At 41.9% G+C, this 21,318-nt stretch overlaps 1 protein-coding gene across 3 annotated transcripts in view; it reads left to right on the plus strand.

The window, feature by feature from the left end:
• The window catches only part of STAMBPL1 (STAM binding protein like 1), a 71,361-nt gene extending 50,926 nt beyond the window's left edge, over nucleotides 1-20,435 (plus strand). For all 3 annotated transcript variants that reach the window (XM_077454176.1, XM_077454175.1, XM_077454174.1), the window contains 5 exons: nucleotides 1,296-1,420; nucleotides 10,531-10,668; nucleotides 13,948-14,060; nucleotides 15,771-15,870; nucleotides 20,146-20,435. In XM_077454176.1, coding sequence (XP_077310302.1) covers nucleotides 1,296-1,420; nucleotides 10,531-10,668; nucleotides 13,948-14,060; nucleotides 15,771-15,870; nucleotides 20,146-20,202 — 533 coding nt within the window. In that variant the 3' untranslated portion in view covers nucleotides 20,203-20,435. The remainder of the gene's footprint in view (nucleotides 1-1,295; nucleotides 1,421-10,530; nucleotides 10,669-13,947; nucleotides 14,061-15,770; nucleotides 15,871-20,145) is intronic.
• The last annotated feature ends 883 nt before the right edge of the window (nucleotides 20,436-21,318 follow it).

Here is a 21,318-nt window from a genome sequence, read left to right on the forward strand (position 1 = left end):
AATTCCACCCTGAGCCAGACTTGGGAATACCATCAGGGGAGTTAATGACAACAGGCAAACAGGTTTGGTTTCCAAGGTTTTAATACAATTTTGTGAATGGTTTCATCTACTGTATGAAAGGATATTCCAGCTGGCTATTGTTGTGATGCACACACTCACCTCTGCCAATAAGGATGGGCATGCTGGTACCATACTGTTAGTATCTCTGCTTTCTTGGTGAGCTTCCAGCTCATTTCATAGAAGTAGAGGTGATGATGTTCACTGATTGTCTATTGGACAGGCTATAGACAGGTGATACAGGAAGCTGTACTGCTAAATCAGGAAATATGTGTCATCTGCCTAGTTCCCCAGTGTTGCAAAGATGCATAAATCACAAGACTGGCTGACCAGCATCACAATTCCTTTGGCAGGTGTGGGGGTTAGCTTAAATGGGGATCACCTTCCCTGTGAAAAAGGCAGTCCAAACAACGGGTCTTTTCTTAAAAGTCTGACTTGTAGCCAGTTTTATTTAAAAGGTTGCCTAAAAAAATAAAAAACAAAGTAAATCCTTGCCATCCAGGCACTAACTAAGCATTTCAGGTTCATATCTCATAGGTGAAGGGCTTCTCCCAGTCACCAAAAAAAAAAATGTTTTGCAAACCTTTTCCTTTCTCTTACAGAGCACTGTCCATATGCAGCTCTCTCAGTTAGTTATTAGCTTCCCTAAACCACAGGCTAGAGCAACCTTTTGCTCCAGTCCTGCTTTATTTATACCACCTGCTGGTGGTCACCAGTGGAAAGCAAAATCCGGTTCCGCACCAACTCTGCCAAGGTGGCCTGGAAAACCCAGACCGGATTCCATCTTCATTTCCTGCATATGAACGCATGCGAGGAGATACATAGCATCCATCAATCACCTCGCCTTTCCCATTGTCACACAGGTTAAGCCATAAACCTAAACCGTAAGTATTTCCGGTATATACTTGCGCATTTACCCTAAATTTTTTCATGAACAAAGTAAATTGTTATGTAATAATGTCTTAAATTGTGGAGACTTCAGTTATCCAAGCTGATATGTCATCCGCTCTACGCCATTACGCTAGGTAACAAAAATGCAAAAAAAAAAAAAGAAGAAGAAAAGTGCAAAAGATTCTAACTTTTAAGACCTCTGATACGCTTGCTTTGGTGTCAATATCTGCATGAGCATTATGAGACTATTGTTAACCTAGTGTTAGATAGATGTTTGCAGATATGATACCAGCTGGAAATCATTTTGTCCACATGAAAATAACTGTTTTCTTGTTTTGCTGTGTTAGATGAAATTGTGGAAGGCCTCCGAATGGTGGTTCTACCCAAAGATCTTTCTCAGAAATTTTTGCAGTTGGCGGATGCAAATACCACCCGAGGAATTGAGACGTGTGGGATTCTTTGTGGCAAGCTGGTATGACTTGTATTCAAATCTGTTCTAAAGAGATGCAGAAATATTGAATAAAATGATGGACTTAGGTCACAGATGTTAAACTTTTGAGGCTCCATTGACAAGTTGGCATTTTTCAGGGGCCTCAAAAAGATGTGGTCTCCAACTGAAAGCTGTGGTACTGTAAAACATCTGAAAAAAAGTTGTGTAACCTTTATTTAGAGCTCTATTCAATGGGTTTACCATATCTGTTAATTTAAGGAATCTATAGACATTAGATGTTGGTTGAACTTGTAGGCTCAATCTGACTGCCTAATATTTGTAAGAAGTCTTTCCCCAAATGCATATGCTTGATTCTTTGACATATACGCACAGTTGAGCTCTTGGATGAAGGTGGAGGTGCACTTAGCAGACTCCCCAAAATAAACTAGCCTTAAGCTGAGAAGGCAGAACGTGTTTTAGAATCTCCAGAGATGCACTCAGACACAAAATAACATTTCTTTGATTTCTTTTAATGCAGGGGTGCCCAACCTTTTGAAGAGCGAGGGCCACTTAAGCGACTTAGTAACCAGTCGCGGGCCACAATGAGCATATGACAGTTCTGCGTCCACTCTGCATATGTAAAGCGGACACAGACACAGCCCACTCTACTCTATGGGCCCTCTCATCTGGTCAAATGGAAGGGGACGGATCCTGGTCATTGTGTTTACACAATGGCCACCTTTTTCACTCTCCCTCTTCACTATCTCTTCCCCACTTTACTTATTTATTTATTTTGATTGTTGTGTGTCACGTTTTGTGTTGTCACTGGATGTTTGGCGAGTAGGGTGTCGGTCCTCGGGCCAACCCTGAAAGTCTTCTGGGAGGGTGGACACAGGCCTTCTGGCTTGGTTCGCCCTCTCTTTGGGGGGCCTCCCTTCGGAGGAGCCCCTACCCTAGTACCTAGGTGGGTCTGTTTCGGCAGACCTTCTGGAGAAAGGCGGTCGTCCGGCTTTGGCTGGATGGGCCATGTATTTGGTACCTCAGTCCCCGTCTGGAGCCTAACGCCCTGGGGGATCAGGGTAAGGTCCTTCCTTGTGGAGGACAGCAGACACCCATTGCACATTTTTGTGTGTCACTCTTGATGTGTGTCCACTTTTTTTGGCACCGGGTGGACGTTTTTGGGTGTGTTTTGCACGCCATAGGTTTTTTTTAAAAGAAAGAAAAAAAGAAAGTGGAAGGGGACGGATCCACTTTCCGTTTTTTGAGCAGATCGGATTGGAAGGAGGCAGGTGTAAACGGAAACAAGTCTGTTTACATCTGCTGCTCCATAGCGGTAAATGGAGGGTCTGATTGGGTCAGACAGATCATGTTAAAGGGGCCTTAGGCTACTTTTACACTGATGGTCTGTGGTCTACCTGCACCTGTGGCTTTCCTGTAGGTTAGCTGTTCTTTGCCATAGAATTTCTTTCTGAAAGTGCAATAAACCCACAGGTAAGACGAGAAGTCTATGGCTCAGTGCAGGTAAGCCACAGGTACACTGCGCTACACCTGGAAATCAGTTTAAAAGCAGCCCAGTAACCACTGCAGAACAGATATGTCCATATATACACTGTGATTTTAGTAATAAACTTGCTGTCCCAGGCAGAGTGCATTTGGTATCACTCCACCTATGACAGGAGCCGGTGCTATACAGGAAGCATTGGCTTATGAAGCTCTGCTCCACAGCTGCTTGCTTTCTCTACTGCTGGCTTCATTCACAACACTGATGCTCTGGTATGGCGGGTAGACAAACTGCAATCTGGGCTTGCCAACCCACCATCCCAGAGCAGGAGGTTGCGGACCACATCAGAGGGCTCCACGGGCCACTGGTTGGGCACCCCTGTTTTCGTGGATTGGGTGACTATCCTATTCAAGTGGGTAGACCATGAATCAAGGGGAAAAAATTATCAGGCAAGAAAGAAACTCTGTTCCGATCCCTTTTTGATATTAATCTGTCAAGCTAGCCTCAGTTCTTGCTCCCTCACTTTGCCAAACGATTCTCCTGTTTTGCTGTCAGCAGTGCTTAAAATATGAGAGTAAAAGTATTCTCGCGCCTACCAATGTGTCCTAAAACTAGTGGGGTTGCAGCAAAACACCGGCAGGGGTATACACCCTCCCCAGATTAAGTAATAATGGTTAAGAAATGGTGTTGCGCTCCGACTACATAAATCTAATTAAATTAACATGTACTCAAATGACAACCAAAACAGTAATAAACTAAAGTGTGGAACTGTATGTTTAAATAAACTCAGACAATGTGCATAAATATTAAAGTGCAATACACCAGGTCACATTGTGCGCTTGACAAAAAACTTGATATGAGAAATCCTCTATAGATGACAGTGAGATAATATTAAGTATATATCCGAATATATAGATGATATGACAAAAAAAAAAAAAAAAAACCTGAGTGTCGTTATAAAAGTGCAAAACAGATCAAAGAATACACAAAATACTAATAATCCATGTGTAGTGTGTCACGTGTCTGAACAAAATACTAATAGTCCATAAGCAGTGAAATGTGTGTTTGAGCAAAAATTCCAAAAACAAAAATAAGGTGAACTATAGTTATATAGAGAGCATATCCATTTAATGATAAAATGCGTCCATTTGGTGATCAACAAAGCAGTATCCTGCGTGCTCCAAAGGCAGGGGGTGGATTCCACCAGTGCTCCTATCCGTATAATATCCTCACACTAGGTGCAGTAATTACCTTACCTTACTGCTGTAAGGTAAACAGCATTTCCAAAGTGACGCTTGTTGTCCAATGTAGGTTCAGTAGGTGATGTAATCCTGGACTCTCATTCACCGTGGGCACGTTGTAACATGCAGAGAAAGCAAGGGGAACACTCCAATAGTGAAGTACGTATTCACAATTTATTGGGTATAAAACGAAGGTAAGGTACTCACATTTAAAACAATAATAAAAGCACAACTTAAACGAACGCGTGTCACGTTCGCGCTTCCGGACGTCACTTCCGGTGTCCTTACTGGCCAATTGTGTTCCTACGCGTATCGTCAAATGACTTCATCAGGGAATAACAACTGGGGTAAGGGCGAACGTATAAATAGTGTCAGTAATTAGCAGCCATTTTTGTGAAGTCCATTGTGGCCCCATCTACGGCCATTTTCTCGTGGGCTAATATATATAGAGTAATGGTCAACGGACGTGACAGTGACAGGAAATGTGCAAGCCTCACTTGCGATCATTTTGTGGGGGTATTTTTTATTGTAGATTATCATTAACTGTTATAGCCCGCTGGGAAATACCCAGGAAACATTATTCTTATTGGCGCAGCCCCGAAGGTAATAACAGAGCAACCCTTCTCATTAGCGTACCTGCGCAATAACGTTCGTTTCTAAAATGACATCTAGCATAAAACAACAAAGAGGAAAAGTATAGGCAATACTGGGCGAATATATTAAAATTGAAAGTGATTAAATAAAAACAAAAAAGCTACACTAGTAAAACCATAGTCATAAAATTATTATGTGTAAGAGATATCGATAATTATATAAAATCTTAAGGTGTGTGGTATAGCATGGCCAATAATTGGGAATCAGCTATTGGCGATATAAATTATCAACAGGTCCATTTAAAAAGCAGTGATGTCTAGGAGGGAGACAGTGATCTACAACACACTTACGACTATTTACTAGATCACTAGCAGTGTATAAACTGAGTGATATGGGAAAAAGTTAAAAGTTATAGCTAAAATTGTGTATATATGAGATCAACAATATATTGGACTAGGATGTAAGAATTCCATGATAACGGCCATCATAGATGGTCCTAACGGGAGTCATAATCGATCTCCAAGAGTAACACTAAAAACATAGACTGATTAAAAAAAGGGGAATAGAATATATATAAAAATAGAATAGAATAAGATAGAATATGTAAAAATATCAGAATCACTCTGATATGAGCGTTGTAGTTTAGTATGAGCGGTAGTCATAATCGATCTCCAAGAGTAACACTAAAAACAGAGACTGATTAAAAAAAAAGGGGAATAGAATATATATAAAAATAGAATAGGATAAGATAAAATATATCAAAATATCAGAATCACTCTCAATTTAGGAGAGGACACCGGAAAAGAGATCCAAAATTCACATAATAGTAATTTTAAAAACATCCTAACAAAAGAAGCTTATAAATAATGTAGTCAAAAATCACTAATAAAACAATTAAGGTCAAAATCAATATTGAGTCCCTGGGGCGCAAAAGTGTCAGTGTTTAGACACTTTAGACACTTTTGCGCCCCAGGGACTCAATATTGATTTTGACCTTAATTGTTTTATTAGTGATTTTATATATATATATATACTTAATATTATCTCACTGTCATCTATAGAGGATTTCTCATATCAAGTTTTTTGTCAAGCGCACAATGTGACCTGGTGTATTGCACTTTAATATTTATGCACATTGTCTGAGTTTATTTAAACATACAGTTCCACACTTTAGTTTATTACTGTTTTGGTTGTCATTTGAGTACATGTTAATTTAATTAGATTTATGTAGTCGGAGCGCAACACCATTTCTTAACCATTAGTGCTTAAAATATGTTAACTAGAGTTTAGCTTTGTGAGCCACTTACGGTATGTAAAGTCCATCTAATTCTTCTAGTCCGTCTAACACTACCCTCCTCAGGCAGTGCTGCTTTCCAAGTGTGACTGTTTCTTATACTTAGAAGAGCCAGGAAGTATGTTATTGGCCAGATCACCAGGTGAAAATAAGGAAACAATGCCTAAACAATAAATGCACCCACTACATTTAAGGATTGGTAAGCTGCAATATAGTACATTTTTGGTTTAATACGACTTTTATCATGATGGCGGTTGTTTAGAATTGTTGAAGTATCTGGCAGTGAGTTTCCTACACATAGAGCATGCATCGTAATTTCAAGCAGACCTGCTTGGCTTGTTATGTATGGCAGAAACTACAAACTGTCTGGTCGATTTCATTATGGATATTTCAGTTGTTAGCACCAGTGCTCCAGGGATAAATGTGAAAGGCCATTAAACCATGGGGAGTTCAGTATATCTAACATTTCTCATTGCTTTCTGTGTCTGTTATGTCATGCGGAAGGAACATAGCATTTACTTCTCTGCATTTGATGGAGCTCTATGTGACAGATATGTTCAGGCCTCTTCAAGTGTGTCAGATTGTTCTGACAAGCAGTAAAATAAGGAAAATAACTAGATCTATCAAACAGAAATGCTAGCACTGGGTATTGTAAGACAGCTAAAGCGTTTTTATTGGTAGAAGCAGAGAACTTTGATTTAAATATAGTAGTAAAAAATGTATTTGACAAACAGACCAGCAATAATCAGTCAGATGGATATATTTTTTTTTTACCAGAGTACAAATCCTAGATTAGTCTCTCCTGCATAATTTTAAAGGAGAATGCTAATGCATGCCAAATTCCCCAGCCTGCCTGACTAGGGTTTGTTTAAAAGAATGGAAGAGCCTTCTTTGGGTTGAGAAAAGTTCCCACCTTTTTTCTGATGGTGTAAAAATCTTTAAATGGAACCCCTGTCATATTCTGGTTAATATCCAGACTTTTGAGAAGACCCAGAGTAATGAGCTAAAACAGAACCATTACAGAAAAAAATGGGCAGTGGTCTCCCAACTGCGGCCCGGGGGGTGGATGTGGCCCTTTATTTGATTTCATGTGGCCTTTGGGGCACTATTCCTCTTGTTGACACCTACAAAGGGGGCATAATTCTTGCCACTGACACCAACAGTGGGGCACTATTCATCCCACTGACACCAACAATAGGACACAATTTCTCCCACTGACACCAACAATGGGACACAATTTCTCCCGCTGACGCCACTGTTAAATCAGGTTAGGGAGGCTCCAAACAAGACCATTCAGTAAGCCCAAATCGATAAAAAGGAAAATGGTGCTGTTTATTCCATACACTGCAGGGGAGAGGTACAACACAGTTCTCAGTAACCTAAGCGAGTAAAGTGAACATGTTTCTGAGGTTGCATCTACAGGCTATAACATTTTATACGTATGAATATGCATAAGGTCTAGGCGTGTTTTAGGTGTGACTGTATAGTTTAATCCAATCAGAACTCATATCATCTTTGCCGCCATGACAGTACTGCATCAGACCAGCTAGATAAGACAATCTATTTCTGGGAGCAAAAAGGGAGGTTCAAGATTTAATTTGCATATTTCTTCATAACATCCGTTCTAAAGCATGTCTTCTCTTTTGTACAGCACCAGTGGCACAGGTTGCAGCTGCAGCTTTATTTTTGTGTTCTTGCCACGACGTAGATCTTGGTGCAGCCACCAACCATATCTATTTCATACGCGGTTTGAAAGGGTTTGCGGTCAACAGGGCAGGATGAGGAGGGTTCACACCATTTAAGAATGGAGGATATACATAAAGCGTGACAATAATCTTCTGGACAGCCAACTTCTAGGGAAAGACTGTTCAGATAAATTGGTCACCTCTCAGTTGAACTTAATGCTAAAGTACTGGCACCAGTCCTATCTTTGCCTTTGTCGCCATCCTTTTCTTCATGTTGCCCGTCTCTGGCATCAGATGAGCATAAACCTTTGCTCCTCATCTTTCTCACTAAACCTATTAATGTGATTTATCTCAGCAGGTTCAGAAATGGATGCAACCATAAAATCACAAGCCAAATAAAGGCTATCGTAGCTCTGATTCCTCAACTGCAATTCTGTTATTCCATTATATCGTTCACAATGTTCTTTGGTGTCTGCGCCTTTGGCAAGATGCCCACTTTTACCACAATTTAAACATTTCCTGGTTTCTCTTTGAAAAACACATTATCTTCTTGAACCTCATTTTAGGCTAAAAAAGCATTACGTCTGTTGTCTTCTCTTTTCTCTCCTTTCTCTGGGCTTCAATGCTCTGCACACTTCTCTTGGCAAAGCCAATTCAAATCCTTGTTTCCTTATTATGGCAGTAAAGATAGTACAATCAGTTGCATCCAAGGACTGAACACATTTAAAGTAATCAAAAACATCCTCAGCCTTTTCTTGTCTAGCATCCATCAAGACACCTGATTTTTTTCCTGAGAGGGCCACTCATTAATTCTACAACATTTTGTCCACTTTCTTTCTAGTGCAATTCACTTTCATGTTTCCCATTTACTTCTTTAAATCATCAATAACCTTCTGATTTCTCTCTTCTACAAACACACAATGTTACACAGGAATGTAAAGGGGAGGGGCACCTCACTCCTTTCTTACACAGAAATACAAAGGTGGGAGGTGAGGAATCTGCAAAAAACGCAGGCTTCTCATATCCCCAATGAATTCTCACACTTATTTTTTTCAACTCAGTTATACTTAGCTATATTTCTGCTTCTCAAACATTTCTTAAACATTTAGATAACACTTGCATTGCCTGGTCTTATCCCTTTTGCTAGACCCATCAATGATATGCATTAGATAAACTTTGACAGGCTTATAACTAGTTAAAATTTTATCACGTTTCATACTTTCAAAAATCCAATATTGTACACATTTAATCCCCTTATCCAACTCTGTCAATCTGCCTTAAAAATTAACATACACAGAAACCCAAATTAATAGATAATAACACCTTCTGGTATTAGATCAGCTCTGTTTTGGTCCAGCCTATAATAGTCTTGGTGTAATATCTTAACCACTGTCCATATCTGTGTGCCATAGGACTTACTCGTGCCACTTTTACCTCTCCCGGTCTGCAAGGCCCATGAGAGTGCCTTGCTCTCAATCTAGAGTCCTCACACCGAGTCTCAAAATTTGTGGGTCGTCACCCAAAATTTATCCCGGGCTACACACAGTAGCCGTCAAATGGCACTTTATTGCACATGGCCACAAAGGCCTGTGCACTTCCCACATAGGCATTACTTGCCACACAAGCTCACTACTACAGTCCTCTGGTCAGACCTTCTCATAAATCTATTGACACCCCAAGCATAGAAACAAAACATCAACAATGATAATTATTATCGGCTCTATTATTTCTGCAACAAGTAAAGTAAAAGAGCTATTTGAGTCAAACTGTGTAACATCAACATTATTCTAGTTTACACTAAATTTCTCCTTAATTTTTCCCTAATCTCACCATCTCGTGAACAACTCCTTCAGCCAATGGATCCCAGACACCGACTAATTACTCGCCACAGAGAGCAGAATAAGTAAAAATAACAGTTTCTTACTGTGGCCACTTGTCTGCTCAACGTGAGTTTTGTGTCTCTGTGGCTGGACTGTATCCGCAGGCACCATTCTGTTAAATCAGGTTAGGGTGTCTCCAAACAAGACCATTCAGGTGGGACAGTGAGCCCAAATCGATAAAAAGGAAAAAGGTGTTGTTTATTTCATACACTGCAGTGGAGAGACAACACAGTTCTCAGCAACATAAGCGTGTTAAGTGAACAAATGAATATGCATAAGGTCAGGGCGTGTTTTAGGTGTGACCGTATAGTTTATTCCTACTCCTACTCTCTCTCTCTCTCTCTCTCTCTCTCTCTCTCTCTCTCTCTCTCTCTCTCTCTCTCTCTCTCTCTCTCTCTCTCTCTCTCTCTCTCTCTCTCTCTACCTATATCTATATATAAACTCAACATTATCAGACTCCTATAATTTTACTCACCACTAATAGGGGCTTTATTACTGCCACTGACAGCAACAACGGGCTACTATTCCTCCCACTTACACCAACAATGGGGCACTATTCCTGCCACTGACACCAATGATGGGGCATTATTCCTCACACTAAAGATGTTGCATTGTTTACTCCCACTGACATCAAGAAATTTTCTACTCCCACTGGCCATAGTCACACCCATAAAGTCTGAAGGACAGTAAACTGGCCCCATATATGTAACGTTTGGAGACCCCTGCTTTAGGGTCACTACACTGCTGCTCCATGTTTATGGTTTGGTGAGAGAGCATTGTCACCCTAGGATAGAAAGTATGTTAGTGGTTAGAGCTAGTTGAAAAAAGCTCAAAAGAAAACAAATGCAACCACCACATGTAATGACAGGTAAGATGCAATATAGCAAATGATTGCTATTGGGTTTAGATGCACTTTTTAATTACCAACTTTGGTTGTTTGCTTGCTTTCTTTTACAGACACATAATGAGTTCATCATTACACACATAATTGTACCAAAGCAGTCTGCAGGTCCAGACTATTGTGACATGGAGAATGTGGAAGAATTATTTAATGTACAGGATCAGCACAATCTACTTACTTTGGGTTGGATTCATGTAAGTGTTGCTTGTTGGATGGTTTCAGAATATGAAAGGTTGTTATCCTGTAAAACTACTGCTAGATAATTTGTAAACTTACCCAGTTTAAAACTCCTATACGTGATCTGGTAGCTCCAAGCAATGTGACTTATTAGAGCCTTACAAACTATAATTGTTTACTGTATGGGTGCGCGGAAAAATGCTTTGGATGTCACTGGGACTTAAAGTGAGGGAAAAATCTTAAATTTTATGTAGTTACTGGACCGAGAATAGAAGGATATATTCCATTTGGGACACTTGATCTGATGACTGCAGTCTCTGAAAGAATTGACCTTACTTTAAAGACCTCTCCTCTCGATTATGGTTGTGTCTTGAGCAAGACATAAAATGTGAAGTAATTTCACAGAAGGAACACCACAAAAAATAAGATGGGTTGAATCATACTTGTCCAACACTAAAAACATATTTCCTTATGGTTTTTCACCTTAATGCATTTTTTTAACCTTAATGCATTCTATGCATTAAGGTGAAAAACCTTCTGTAGTGCTGCAGCCCCCCAGCCTCCCCGTTTTGCTTACCTGAACGCTGTCATCCTCCCTCTGGGAATCAGCAGACCAGATCTAGCTGGTGTCTCGTGTCCTGATTGGATAGATTGATAGAAGCGCAGCCATTGGCTCTCACGGCTGTCAATCAAATCCAATGACGTTGCCAAGTCATGCATTCTGTGTGAATGGACACAGATGCGGGACTCAGGTGGGTGTCCACCAAGCAGAGTGCTTCTCCAACGTGGACACTCGATGCGGGGAGGAGCCACCAGCGCTGCCGGACCCCAGAAGAGGAGGACCGGGGCCACTCTGTGCAAAACGAACTGTACAGTGGAGGTAAATATGACATGTTTATTATTTTATAAAAAAAAAACTTTAAAGTATAACTAGAGATGGATTTAGAACACTGGTCGGTTGTCCCCAGAAAAGTAATAAAAGGGAAATCTTTCAATGGGGACACTATTTCTGGTGACCTGGTGATCCACAAGAGATTCCCTTACATTTGCAGCTATTTCCTCTCATGTCCTGTTTTGGCTATGGGACAAGATGTGAAGGGAAATCTCCCCAATGGGACAAAATGACAAAAAATAAACCTTATGGCTTATAATATATATAATTTATTTACTTTTTTTTTGTTTTGTTTTTGTTTTTTTGCTTTTTGTCTCAGGCCTGAATTAATCTTTAATGCCATGCAGACTTTTGTTCTTGCTAAAAAATCTGCCCATTTAAAAAAAAATTATGTTGTGAGTCTAACATAAGTTGCATTTTATGGGCATCTCAGTAGCAGTGTATGCACAGTGCACAAGCTGTGTGTAGATATCCTGTTTCCCCAAAAATAAGACCTAACGTGATTTTTGGGGAAACAAGGTAGGGCTTATTTGGGGGCTAGGGCTTATATTGCAGCCATCACCGACAATCACGCTAGGTCTTATTTTCGGAGAAACAGAGTAGGTCTTAGGCTGGGTTCACACTGGAGCGATGCGGGAACGCCGCGAATCCGCGGCGTTTTCCCGCATCGCATGCCTCCCGCCGGCAGTTCTCACTGCCCTATGCGGACTGCTGGGAGTGTCAGTGAAATCTTAATGACACCCCCAGATCAGTTCGCATATCGCAGAACACCCATGCGATCCGATTCTGCTGCGGACCAAAAAAAGGGTCCTGTGCGAGTTTGCGGCGGGTGCAAAGCGAATTCAGCCATACTATCTGTATGGCTGAACTCGCATCGCACAGAGATCGGATGTGATTTGAACTGCAGTGCGGTGCGAATCACATCCGGGTCTCCCAGCCGCAGCAGTGTGAACCCAGCCTTAAAGTATGAGTAGTTTAGTAGCTGCTCACCAGAGACTCTCTTGCTGGAATTAGACTATTGGTGAATTGCTTCACATTTGTAGCTGGTACACAGAACACAGATTGTTCTCCTTGCTTAAAGTGGAGCTCCACCCAAAAGGGGAAGTTCCGCTTTAAGCACTCCTCACCTAGTTTTGACAGGTACCTGTTCCCACTAGGAGGCTCAAGCGGAAGTTCTCCTCTCCCCCCTCAATCCTTGCAATCTTCTGGGGCACATCACAGGTCCCAGAAGATTGCCCGACCAAAGGGGAGGTGCTGCGCAACTCGCACTCGGTTGTGAAGCGATGTGAAGATGTCACAGCCGGGTGCCCACAATTACAATGCTGGTGCTGTGGAGAAGCAAGGTTTTGGGTGGTCGCATTGCTGAACTGTGGGACAGGCGAGTGTGTGTTTATTAAAAGTCAGCAGCTACACTTTTTGTAGCTGCTGACTTTTACTAAACACAAAAATGAGTGGAACTTGCTTTAACCAGTTTTTAGCAAAATAGACACCTTGACCCTAATTTACCAGTTGGAATGTTCACATTCAGTGTAAATTTTTACTTTCCAAGTGAATGAGGAGAAACAAAGTGAAGAATCACTTTGCAAAGAATACCCAATCATGTGCCAGGAAAAGTTCGTTTTTTTTCCTTCCCTTTATCGTGAATAGGTTGTGTTTTTTTTTTTTGTTTTTTGTTTTTCACCATGTTTCCTAAGCTAAGAGAAAATCCACTCTCATAGTGATAAATAACTTTTCAAAGTGAACATGCTCAATTCCGTTAGTAAATTTCACTGAGTTCCTTGAGTACACGTATACAAATACCCCGTGTTTAATACCCAGTGCCCAGGGTTTGCATGATTTAACCTTAAAGCTGGGGAAAAGTGGCTTGGATTAATACAAAATGGAAAGTCAATGTATTCAAAGCAGGCTAAGAGAATTAAGGTATAATTATATTGAAGGTTAGGCCCACTGAACTGTGAGATTTCGCTTCTTTGTAGACGCTGGATGCTAGTTCAAACCATCTAATATGTCTTTTTATCAAAAAAAACTATTAGATGGGTATCCTAACGATCACAACATACAAGGGTATACAATGTGCTATTAACGTAACTGTGTAACTATGTCTAATATTTGGTTGTATATCTGAGCTTTTCTAGATGTGTGTTTTAAGTTCCTGTGTCTGTTCACATGCTGTGGCCCTTACAAGGAGTTCCACTTCTAATTTATATGCTCAGTAATGCAACAGGAGGAGTGTGGGCAAGAACTGGGGAGGGTACGGGCAGAGCTTGGAACTATAATATGGAGTCCTGAAAAGTGCCATCTCTGCCCTTCAGACTCTATAACTGAAATATCACTTTTAGATGGACTGGCCCTTCAATTATATGCGTTAAACATTTGTTGTTAAAATCTTGACTTTTTCTTGCAGACGCATCCAACCCAAACGGCTTTCCTGTCCAGTGTTGATCTTCACACTCACTGCTCCTACCAGCTCATGCTACCTGAAGCTATTGCTATTGTTTGTTCCCCAAAGCACAATGAGTATGTCTATTGCATGATACGTACAGTATATAAATAGACTATGTACCTGCAAAACTATATATATTCAATGTCATTTTTATGTAACAGCTGATGTGTTGTGTTATTGTAACATAGAGAGTCAATTAAAGCAACAGTTTCACTGTAACTCACTGTGAGCAGGCAGGCTGTTACTGCAGAAAAGACGCGCAATGTCCCTTCTGCAATAAAGGTTCACCTACCTGCCTGCCTGATCACAGCAATCCCCAGAATGTAATCTGAGCTGCACATGCACAGCTCAGCTTACAGCAGCCAGCTCCGATCCTGTGTGCCTGGATGAGTAACTCCTGCGGATGCGTACTGGCCAAAGAAGAGACCTGAAAACTGGCACACCGGAAGACGCTGGCACCAGAGGGACTGTTGGGAAGGTGAGTATCTCTGCCTTTAGTTCCACTCTAAAGCTAAACTCCCGGTATTATCTTTATTACATACTTACATTAGTCTAGTTTGTGTAAGTATGCAAATTTCTTACCTGGGGAACCACTGTGGAAGCTAACAATGGCTGTGGAAGCTGTTAGTCCCACTACGATGATAGTTGCAGTCTTCCAGGTCCTGTTCTGAGCCACTGTCCCACTGCATACTGACTGTAGGATCACTTGATCAGATCTGCTGCCATTTTCCTAATACCTTGTGAATACAAGGCATTTTCTAATTGGATGAGGTAAAGAGGAGGAGGGGTGATGTCATGATTTCCACCTCATCCAATCAAAGAAAGCCTTGTATTCACTGAAAGAAATCCGGAGCAAGGGACTCCCTGCAATGTAAGTATGCAATTAAGATCATACTTGGGGTTCAGCTTTAACTATTTTATAAGAAACCAGAGCGGTGGGGCTAAAGTTTCATCTTTTTATATTTAAACAAACTCAAGGTAAGCTGCTAGATATACAGACTGTATAGAGTACACATATGGAAGCTGTAATGCTTACTAAAAGCATTTGCATTCATCTATCCAGTCCTGATATTTAAATAGCTTTGTCATACAGTGCTGTCCTGTCTGGCAGAGAGAAGACCTGAATTTTCTCTGCTGCAATTTAGTAACACTTAAGCCTAATACAGACCACTAGTTTTTTTTTTTTTCGTTCAACCCGCTGGGTTGAATGAAACAAAACTGACAGATCCGTCCGGAGCCGCTGTACTAACAATGCAATTGTTTGTACAGCGCTCTCCCCTTCTGTTCTATTGTGTTCTGACAGATAGAACCCTGTGTTCTGGCAGGGGCAGCCCCCCTGCCAGAACACTCTGATCAGCATTGAGGTGGCCGGCTGCTGGTTTTCCATCATTGCTTTTGTTGGACCGGCGGGCAAAAACACGGGCTGTATGTCGGCCAGGTTTTTATTGAACCGACCAACGTCGTCCGACATTCGGCCCGTGTGTACTAGGCTGTAATTTTTTTCCTTCCCCAGTTTATGATTGGACTGTAAAAAATAGGAGCAGCACAGTCATGAGTTAATCTCTCTGCTCTCCGCTTCTGTCAGCATTCTCCTTGCACTGTATCACAACTGATTGGTATCTTAAATACTGCTTTCATAGGTGTCTAGTATATCTGCATGAAGTTCCGCTTTGACTTTTGTACTTTTTTATTTTACTACATTGTTCAACAGCTTCGTTTTTCCAACAGTTTTATGTTTCTTTTGATGATCAGAATACATTTTTTATTTTTTTTATCCCTTTCAGCATTGGAATATTTCGACTTACTAATGCTGGCATGCTGGAAGTGTCTGCCTGTAAGAAGAAAGGTTTTCATCCTCACAGCAAAGAGCCCAAACCATTCAATGTAAGGGAATGTTAAGCACTCAGTGACGTGGCTTGTGTGTTGGGGAGGGTAGTGTGGTGAACATGGTGTATTGTGTGCATCAGGCGATCAGATAAGGACAGTGCAATCTTAAGATGCCCATAAAGATTAGATGACTACATTAAGCTCTCATATGAAGTGCTGCCTTAGGCACTACTCCTAGTGAACTCTGCCTTCTCCTTACAGTGGCTCGACGCAGTTCTGCATCCCTGTGCTGCTTAATTAGCGTGAATACTAACGTGAAGACATTATTCAAAAGGCCATACAAAGAGTGGTTATAAAATCCAAGAATCCAAAGCAGCCAATAGTGGTTCAGCTTGCTGGGGAGATCTTGAAAGATGAATGCTGTTTGGTTGCAATGGGTTACTACACATTGTATGCTCTCATCATACCTTGGCTTGTTACATTTTGAACCGGGGCCAGCTGCGGCCTGTCCATTAGGGGCGCACCCTCCCACCCATGTGTAGCGCTACCCCCCGGAGGAACCGCTGAATTATAATTGGTTCCATACTCTGCCCCGCAACCCCAAGACTTGTCTCAGCCCCTTTGGCACACCTAGCAAGCAGTGTAAATGCATACACAGTAAAACCGACACAAATGTAGTGAACACAAGGTTTGTTTATTGAGAGACTTTACACAATCAAACAAACAGTAGTCTGATAACTCAATAATCAAAAATGGCAAACTGTGATCTTTGATCTGTGATCTTTAACAGTGTAAGTCAAAAGCAAATTCAGACTTCAAAATGGCACCATCAAACAACTTAAATGGCTCTAAAGTGACCTATGCACTTAGGCATAAAGGGGAACAAATCTGGCTTGACAACAGTCTGCCTGTTTCCCTGAAATCACAGACCCAGGCAAGGAACATGTGAGGCAATAGGGCACAAATGAAAGCTATCACTTTAACAATTAACGTGAGAGTTCCTCTTTAAAGGTCTTTTAATCAGTGGAATCACTAAATTACTAATACTGAAAGAGTAACAGAAAGGGTCCTCACAATGGAGATATCCAGAATCTTCCCCTAGCCTGGCGTTGGTGCATTTGGTGTCTTGTCAAGCAGGATAAACAAAGTGTACTTGAAAGTATCCTGGTATGGCAAAGTGGAATGGAGGATGTTGGCAGTATCCTGGTAAGGCAGATGAAATTTAGTGACTTCAGCAGGCAATGTTGCCTGCAAACAGTGTCTTTAAAAATGGGCAAATTGCCCGCTCACCAGTCCTGCGACCAAAAGGATCATGCAACAGGTTCCCCCGGCTGGCCATCTCATAACCAAAATGGCCCACGCCCTCAGAAACACCTGGAGATGCACCCAGGTTCCCTATCGGATGGGAGGTCCATCACCGTCTGACTCCTGGAGCTGTGGCAGGATCAACATACCGACCTCTGGAGATGTGGCAGGATCAGCAGATCATCGCAGGTCCCCTTAACCCATCTCTCTCATTTTCTCCCTCGTGGTGATCTCCCCTCAGACTCACAAGATGGAGTCCTTCCCCAAGCCATCTGTAGCAGAGCAGGCTGGGATTTGTAGTTCTTTCCCCTTTAAGGACAAATAAGGCCATCTGGTAATGAAACTTCATGTCCCATGGTCCTTTGCTGCTGCTGGGGTGGCTGCTGATTGGCTCCTTACTGCTTCTACTTCATTGGATCCTTCCTTGCCAATAGGGACCCAGGGGAGGAAGCAGAGCGGCCGGGTGCCTGTGTGTGAGAGGAGAGGGAGGGGGGTACCCCGCACAGAAGCTGTCAGGCACGCTCTCCCTGTGTGAATAGTCTGTGTCCCGGTGGCGGCCAGCTTGGTAGGTAACCGCTACACATGAGTCCGGCCCCCTAATCTACATTCGGGGCATCAGATGCAAGGATTTCATGGGGGGAGGGGGGTTTGAAGAACATGATTAAATCCAGAGGCTCTAATAGGCTTCAAAAAAGGATTGCCTCAGGACGCAGAGCACTGTGTTCCGAGCCCACCCAGTTGTGTGACAATAACGAATGGATATTCGCTATTGCCACACTGATCCTCCTCCCGACCAATCAGAAAGCAGGTCCTGAGACCCATCACTCGATTGGCTGAAAGGACAGGTGATTTTATTGGATGCCTAGGAGGGAGGAGATGCACAGTGGGAGACGTGCGGTGGAAGCCGTCACGATGCAGAGGAGGAGAAGTCCCGATGGAAGCAGAAGCCCATAGGAGTGCTGCCCGACCCCCCCCCCCCCCCTAAAAATAAATAAATAAAAAACACCATCCACCACTGACCAGAGCACAGAGCTGTGGGTCATTGCTCACAATCAGAGGCTCAATTAGAACTACTGGAAATACTTAGACTTTCTTTCCTCCTGTTTTAAAAAAAAAATAATAATAACTAAGATTAGCTCCCTGCAGCAGTACAGCTTTTAGGCCTCTTTTACACAGGGGGCTAAGGGGGGGGTCAGTAAAAACAAGCCGTTGAACCATGTTTTTTCAGCCCTCAAACTGTCCCTCTAAAGGCTACAATACAGCCAGAGATACTGTTCACATGATGCTGCTGCAATGCTTTGTAAACTTAACTCGCCATATTGAGATGACAGGTGGCACTGTCTGGCATAAAAAATTGCCATTATTGTTTTATTAATGCGAGCAATGTAAGAACATGTATTTGACTTGGGATGTCTATCAATCTCCTATACAACAGAGCTCAAACTGGGAGAGGGAGGGGCAGAAGTAGGAACCAATCAGGTGCAATCTATGGTTCAAACCCCAGCTTGTAAAGGAAACCAGCTGGATGGCATGCAAAAGAATGGTAGACCTTCAGTTCCGAAATCAGCTTGTATTGTCCTAGGTTAGGGGTCTTCAAACTTTCTAAACAAAGGGCCAGTTTACTGTCCTTCAGACATTAGGGGGGCTGAACTAGGGCCAGTGAGAACAGAAAATGGCCTGGCGTCCAGTGGGAGTAAACCATGCCCTATCTTTGGTGTCAGTGGGAGGACTAGTGCCCCATTGTTGGTCTCAATGGAAAGAGTTCTGCCCCATCGTTGGTGTCAGCGGGAGGAATCGTGGCCCATTGTTGGTGTCAGCGGGAGGAATAGTGGCCCATCGTTGGTGTCAGTGGGAGGAATAGTGGCCCATTGTTGGTGTCAGTGGGAGGAATAGTGGACCATTGTTGGTGTCAGTGGGAGGAATAGTGCCCCAAGGGCCAGATAAAGGCAAGCAAAGGGTCGCATCTGGCCCCAGAGCCACAGTTTGGAGACCTCTGTCTTGGGTTGATACATCTATAGCCCTACCTATTCCCCATTGAAGGACAGCAACTCCTATTCAAACACTTGCTGTAGACTTATTGGAGGCATGCCTCAGGCAGCAGCGAGTCTCTGCCTCCACTTACTAGCAGTGGATACTGTATGGAATAGCAGTCACATGAACACTTAAAAAAAAAAAAAAATACCAGAAATAAGATCTTTAGAGATCTTTAGAGTTTGGCTTAAAGATAATGTGAATGAAGATGTTACTTTTATGTTATTTTATAATGCAATGAGCATTTTAGCATTCAGATACACTTTAAAGTCCAACTGCAGGAAATCTGAAAATTCCCCCTTGCAGGAGGGCTGTGCCTGCAGTACAAGAATTAATCGCTTGACTAGTCTTAAGGAGAGTAAAAGCACTTTTACTTACCTGACAATGCTCCCCTCATGCTCCGGCAGTGGAATGTCCCTTGGCATTGACCCGTCCAGTGCAGGACTATGGACCCTGCATCTTTCTTGATGACATCAGGACTTTAGAGTGCTATAGCATGGAAAAAATGCTGTAGGGATCAGTCTAGCAGTATGGAGGATCAGGTAAGTAAATCTTTTCTTTGTCCCCTAGAACAAATCAGTAACATTCGCAGTGTGGGCGCAGCCCCAGTTCAAGGGAGTATTTTCAATCCCCCGGAGTTGGGCTTTAACTGTAGCAGAGAAACACCAGGGTTGTGCTGTGTAAATCTCAGGACTGGATGGACAATAATCCAGATCTTTTGGCAGGTAACGCAACCCACATGTACAGCATATATTTCAGTTCAGCTTAAAAAAAAAAGACCCCAGACAAATAAAGTACAGTGCTGTCTAATCTATGCTGGAGGAATACCACTCACCTATGTTTTTGAATTTATCATTTAACTGAAATGCTAATGACCAGAGCCTGCTAGAACTCTACAGCCAACGTTCAACCCAGACATCACTAAAACTGGATAACTGAAACTAGAATAGTAAAACAATGTCATTTTAATAATTGATTTCCTTTGCTGTCATCCAGGTGTGCAGACACGTGATTGTAAAAGATGTGAAAATTACAGTTCTGGATCTGAGGTGATAGTTCCTGACATCTTTTGTGCTAGAAGTTCTCAACAGGAACAAGCGGACTGTTTTTCTAATTTATCATTTTTAAATGTGATGATTTCATATTTATTGCTCCTGCCCATTTTGGATTCTTTTTTTTTTTTCAATTAGAGTGGCCTACGTGGTCATAGAAGTGAAACATGTACCATCTATGTTCATATGTAGATCACAAGAGGCCTCTAATTAAAAGTATGCTTCCATGAATAATGTTGGACTATCTCTTTATTGGCTTTTTTCCCCTTTTAAAATGTTATATTTTAACATAAAGTTTTTTTTTGTGGTTTCATATGCATTTTTAAGGCACACACACCCTATGAAAATACCGTATTTATCAGCGGATAACACACACCCTAATTTTAAGAGGGAAGTTTCAGGAAAAAAAACATATTTTTAAAATAAACAACTTTGAAGCAAATTAAGGGTCAGCGCCCATCAATGTCCATCTGCAGCCTGCATTAATGTCCTCAGTGCAGCCTGATTAATGCCTTTTTTTATTTATTTTTTAAACTACAGTCATTTTGCAGCCTCACCATCTCCCTCACCAGCAGCATGAATCAGGAAATCCCCGAGCCGTCATCTCCTCTCCACTCGGCTCTCATGTTACACCCACACAGAGTCCCACCTCCGTCAACGACATTGGACCAGCTCCTGTGATAGGCAGAACACTGGTCCAATGCCGGTGGCGGAGGTGGGACGGTGTGTGACGTGAGAGCCGAGTGGAGAGGAGATGACGGCTCGGTGAGGCATGATGGCGGCGTATTACACGCACCCCTGATTTCCCCCCAAAAGTCAGCGTTATACGCTGATAAATACGGTATGTATGCAATCAACATTTTTTATATTTATTTTTATTTTTTATTTTTTATTTTTTTATGCAATCAAATTTACAAGCAATATAGTAGAGATTGTGATCATTACACACCTTCACACCTATGCAGGTTGCAGTTGATGCATATTCCATGTGCGTTTTGTGTTTTTCATTACACGTTTTTGATCCATTGAAGTCTATGGAACCAAAAACCAGAAAAAAGTCCCTGGCCCTTTCCATAAAATGCACAGATGTGAATGTGACCCATAGGAAACCATGTGA

Source organism: Lithobates pipiens, unplaced genomic scaffold, assembly GCF_037356315.1.
Source record: "Lithobates pipiens isolate NorthernLeopardFrog02 unplaced genomic scaffold, aLitPip1_a1.2 Scaffold_25, whole genome shotgun sequence".
In the NCBI taxonomy this organism is placed as follows: Eukaryota; Metazoa; Chordata; class Amphibia; order Anura; family Ranidae; genus Lithobates; species Lithobates pipiens.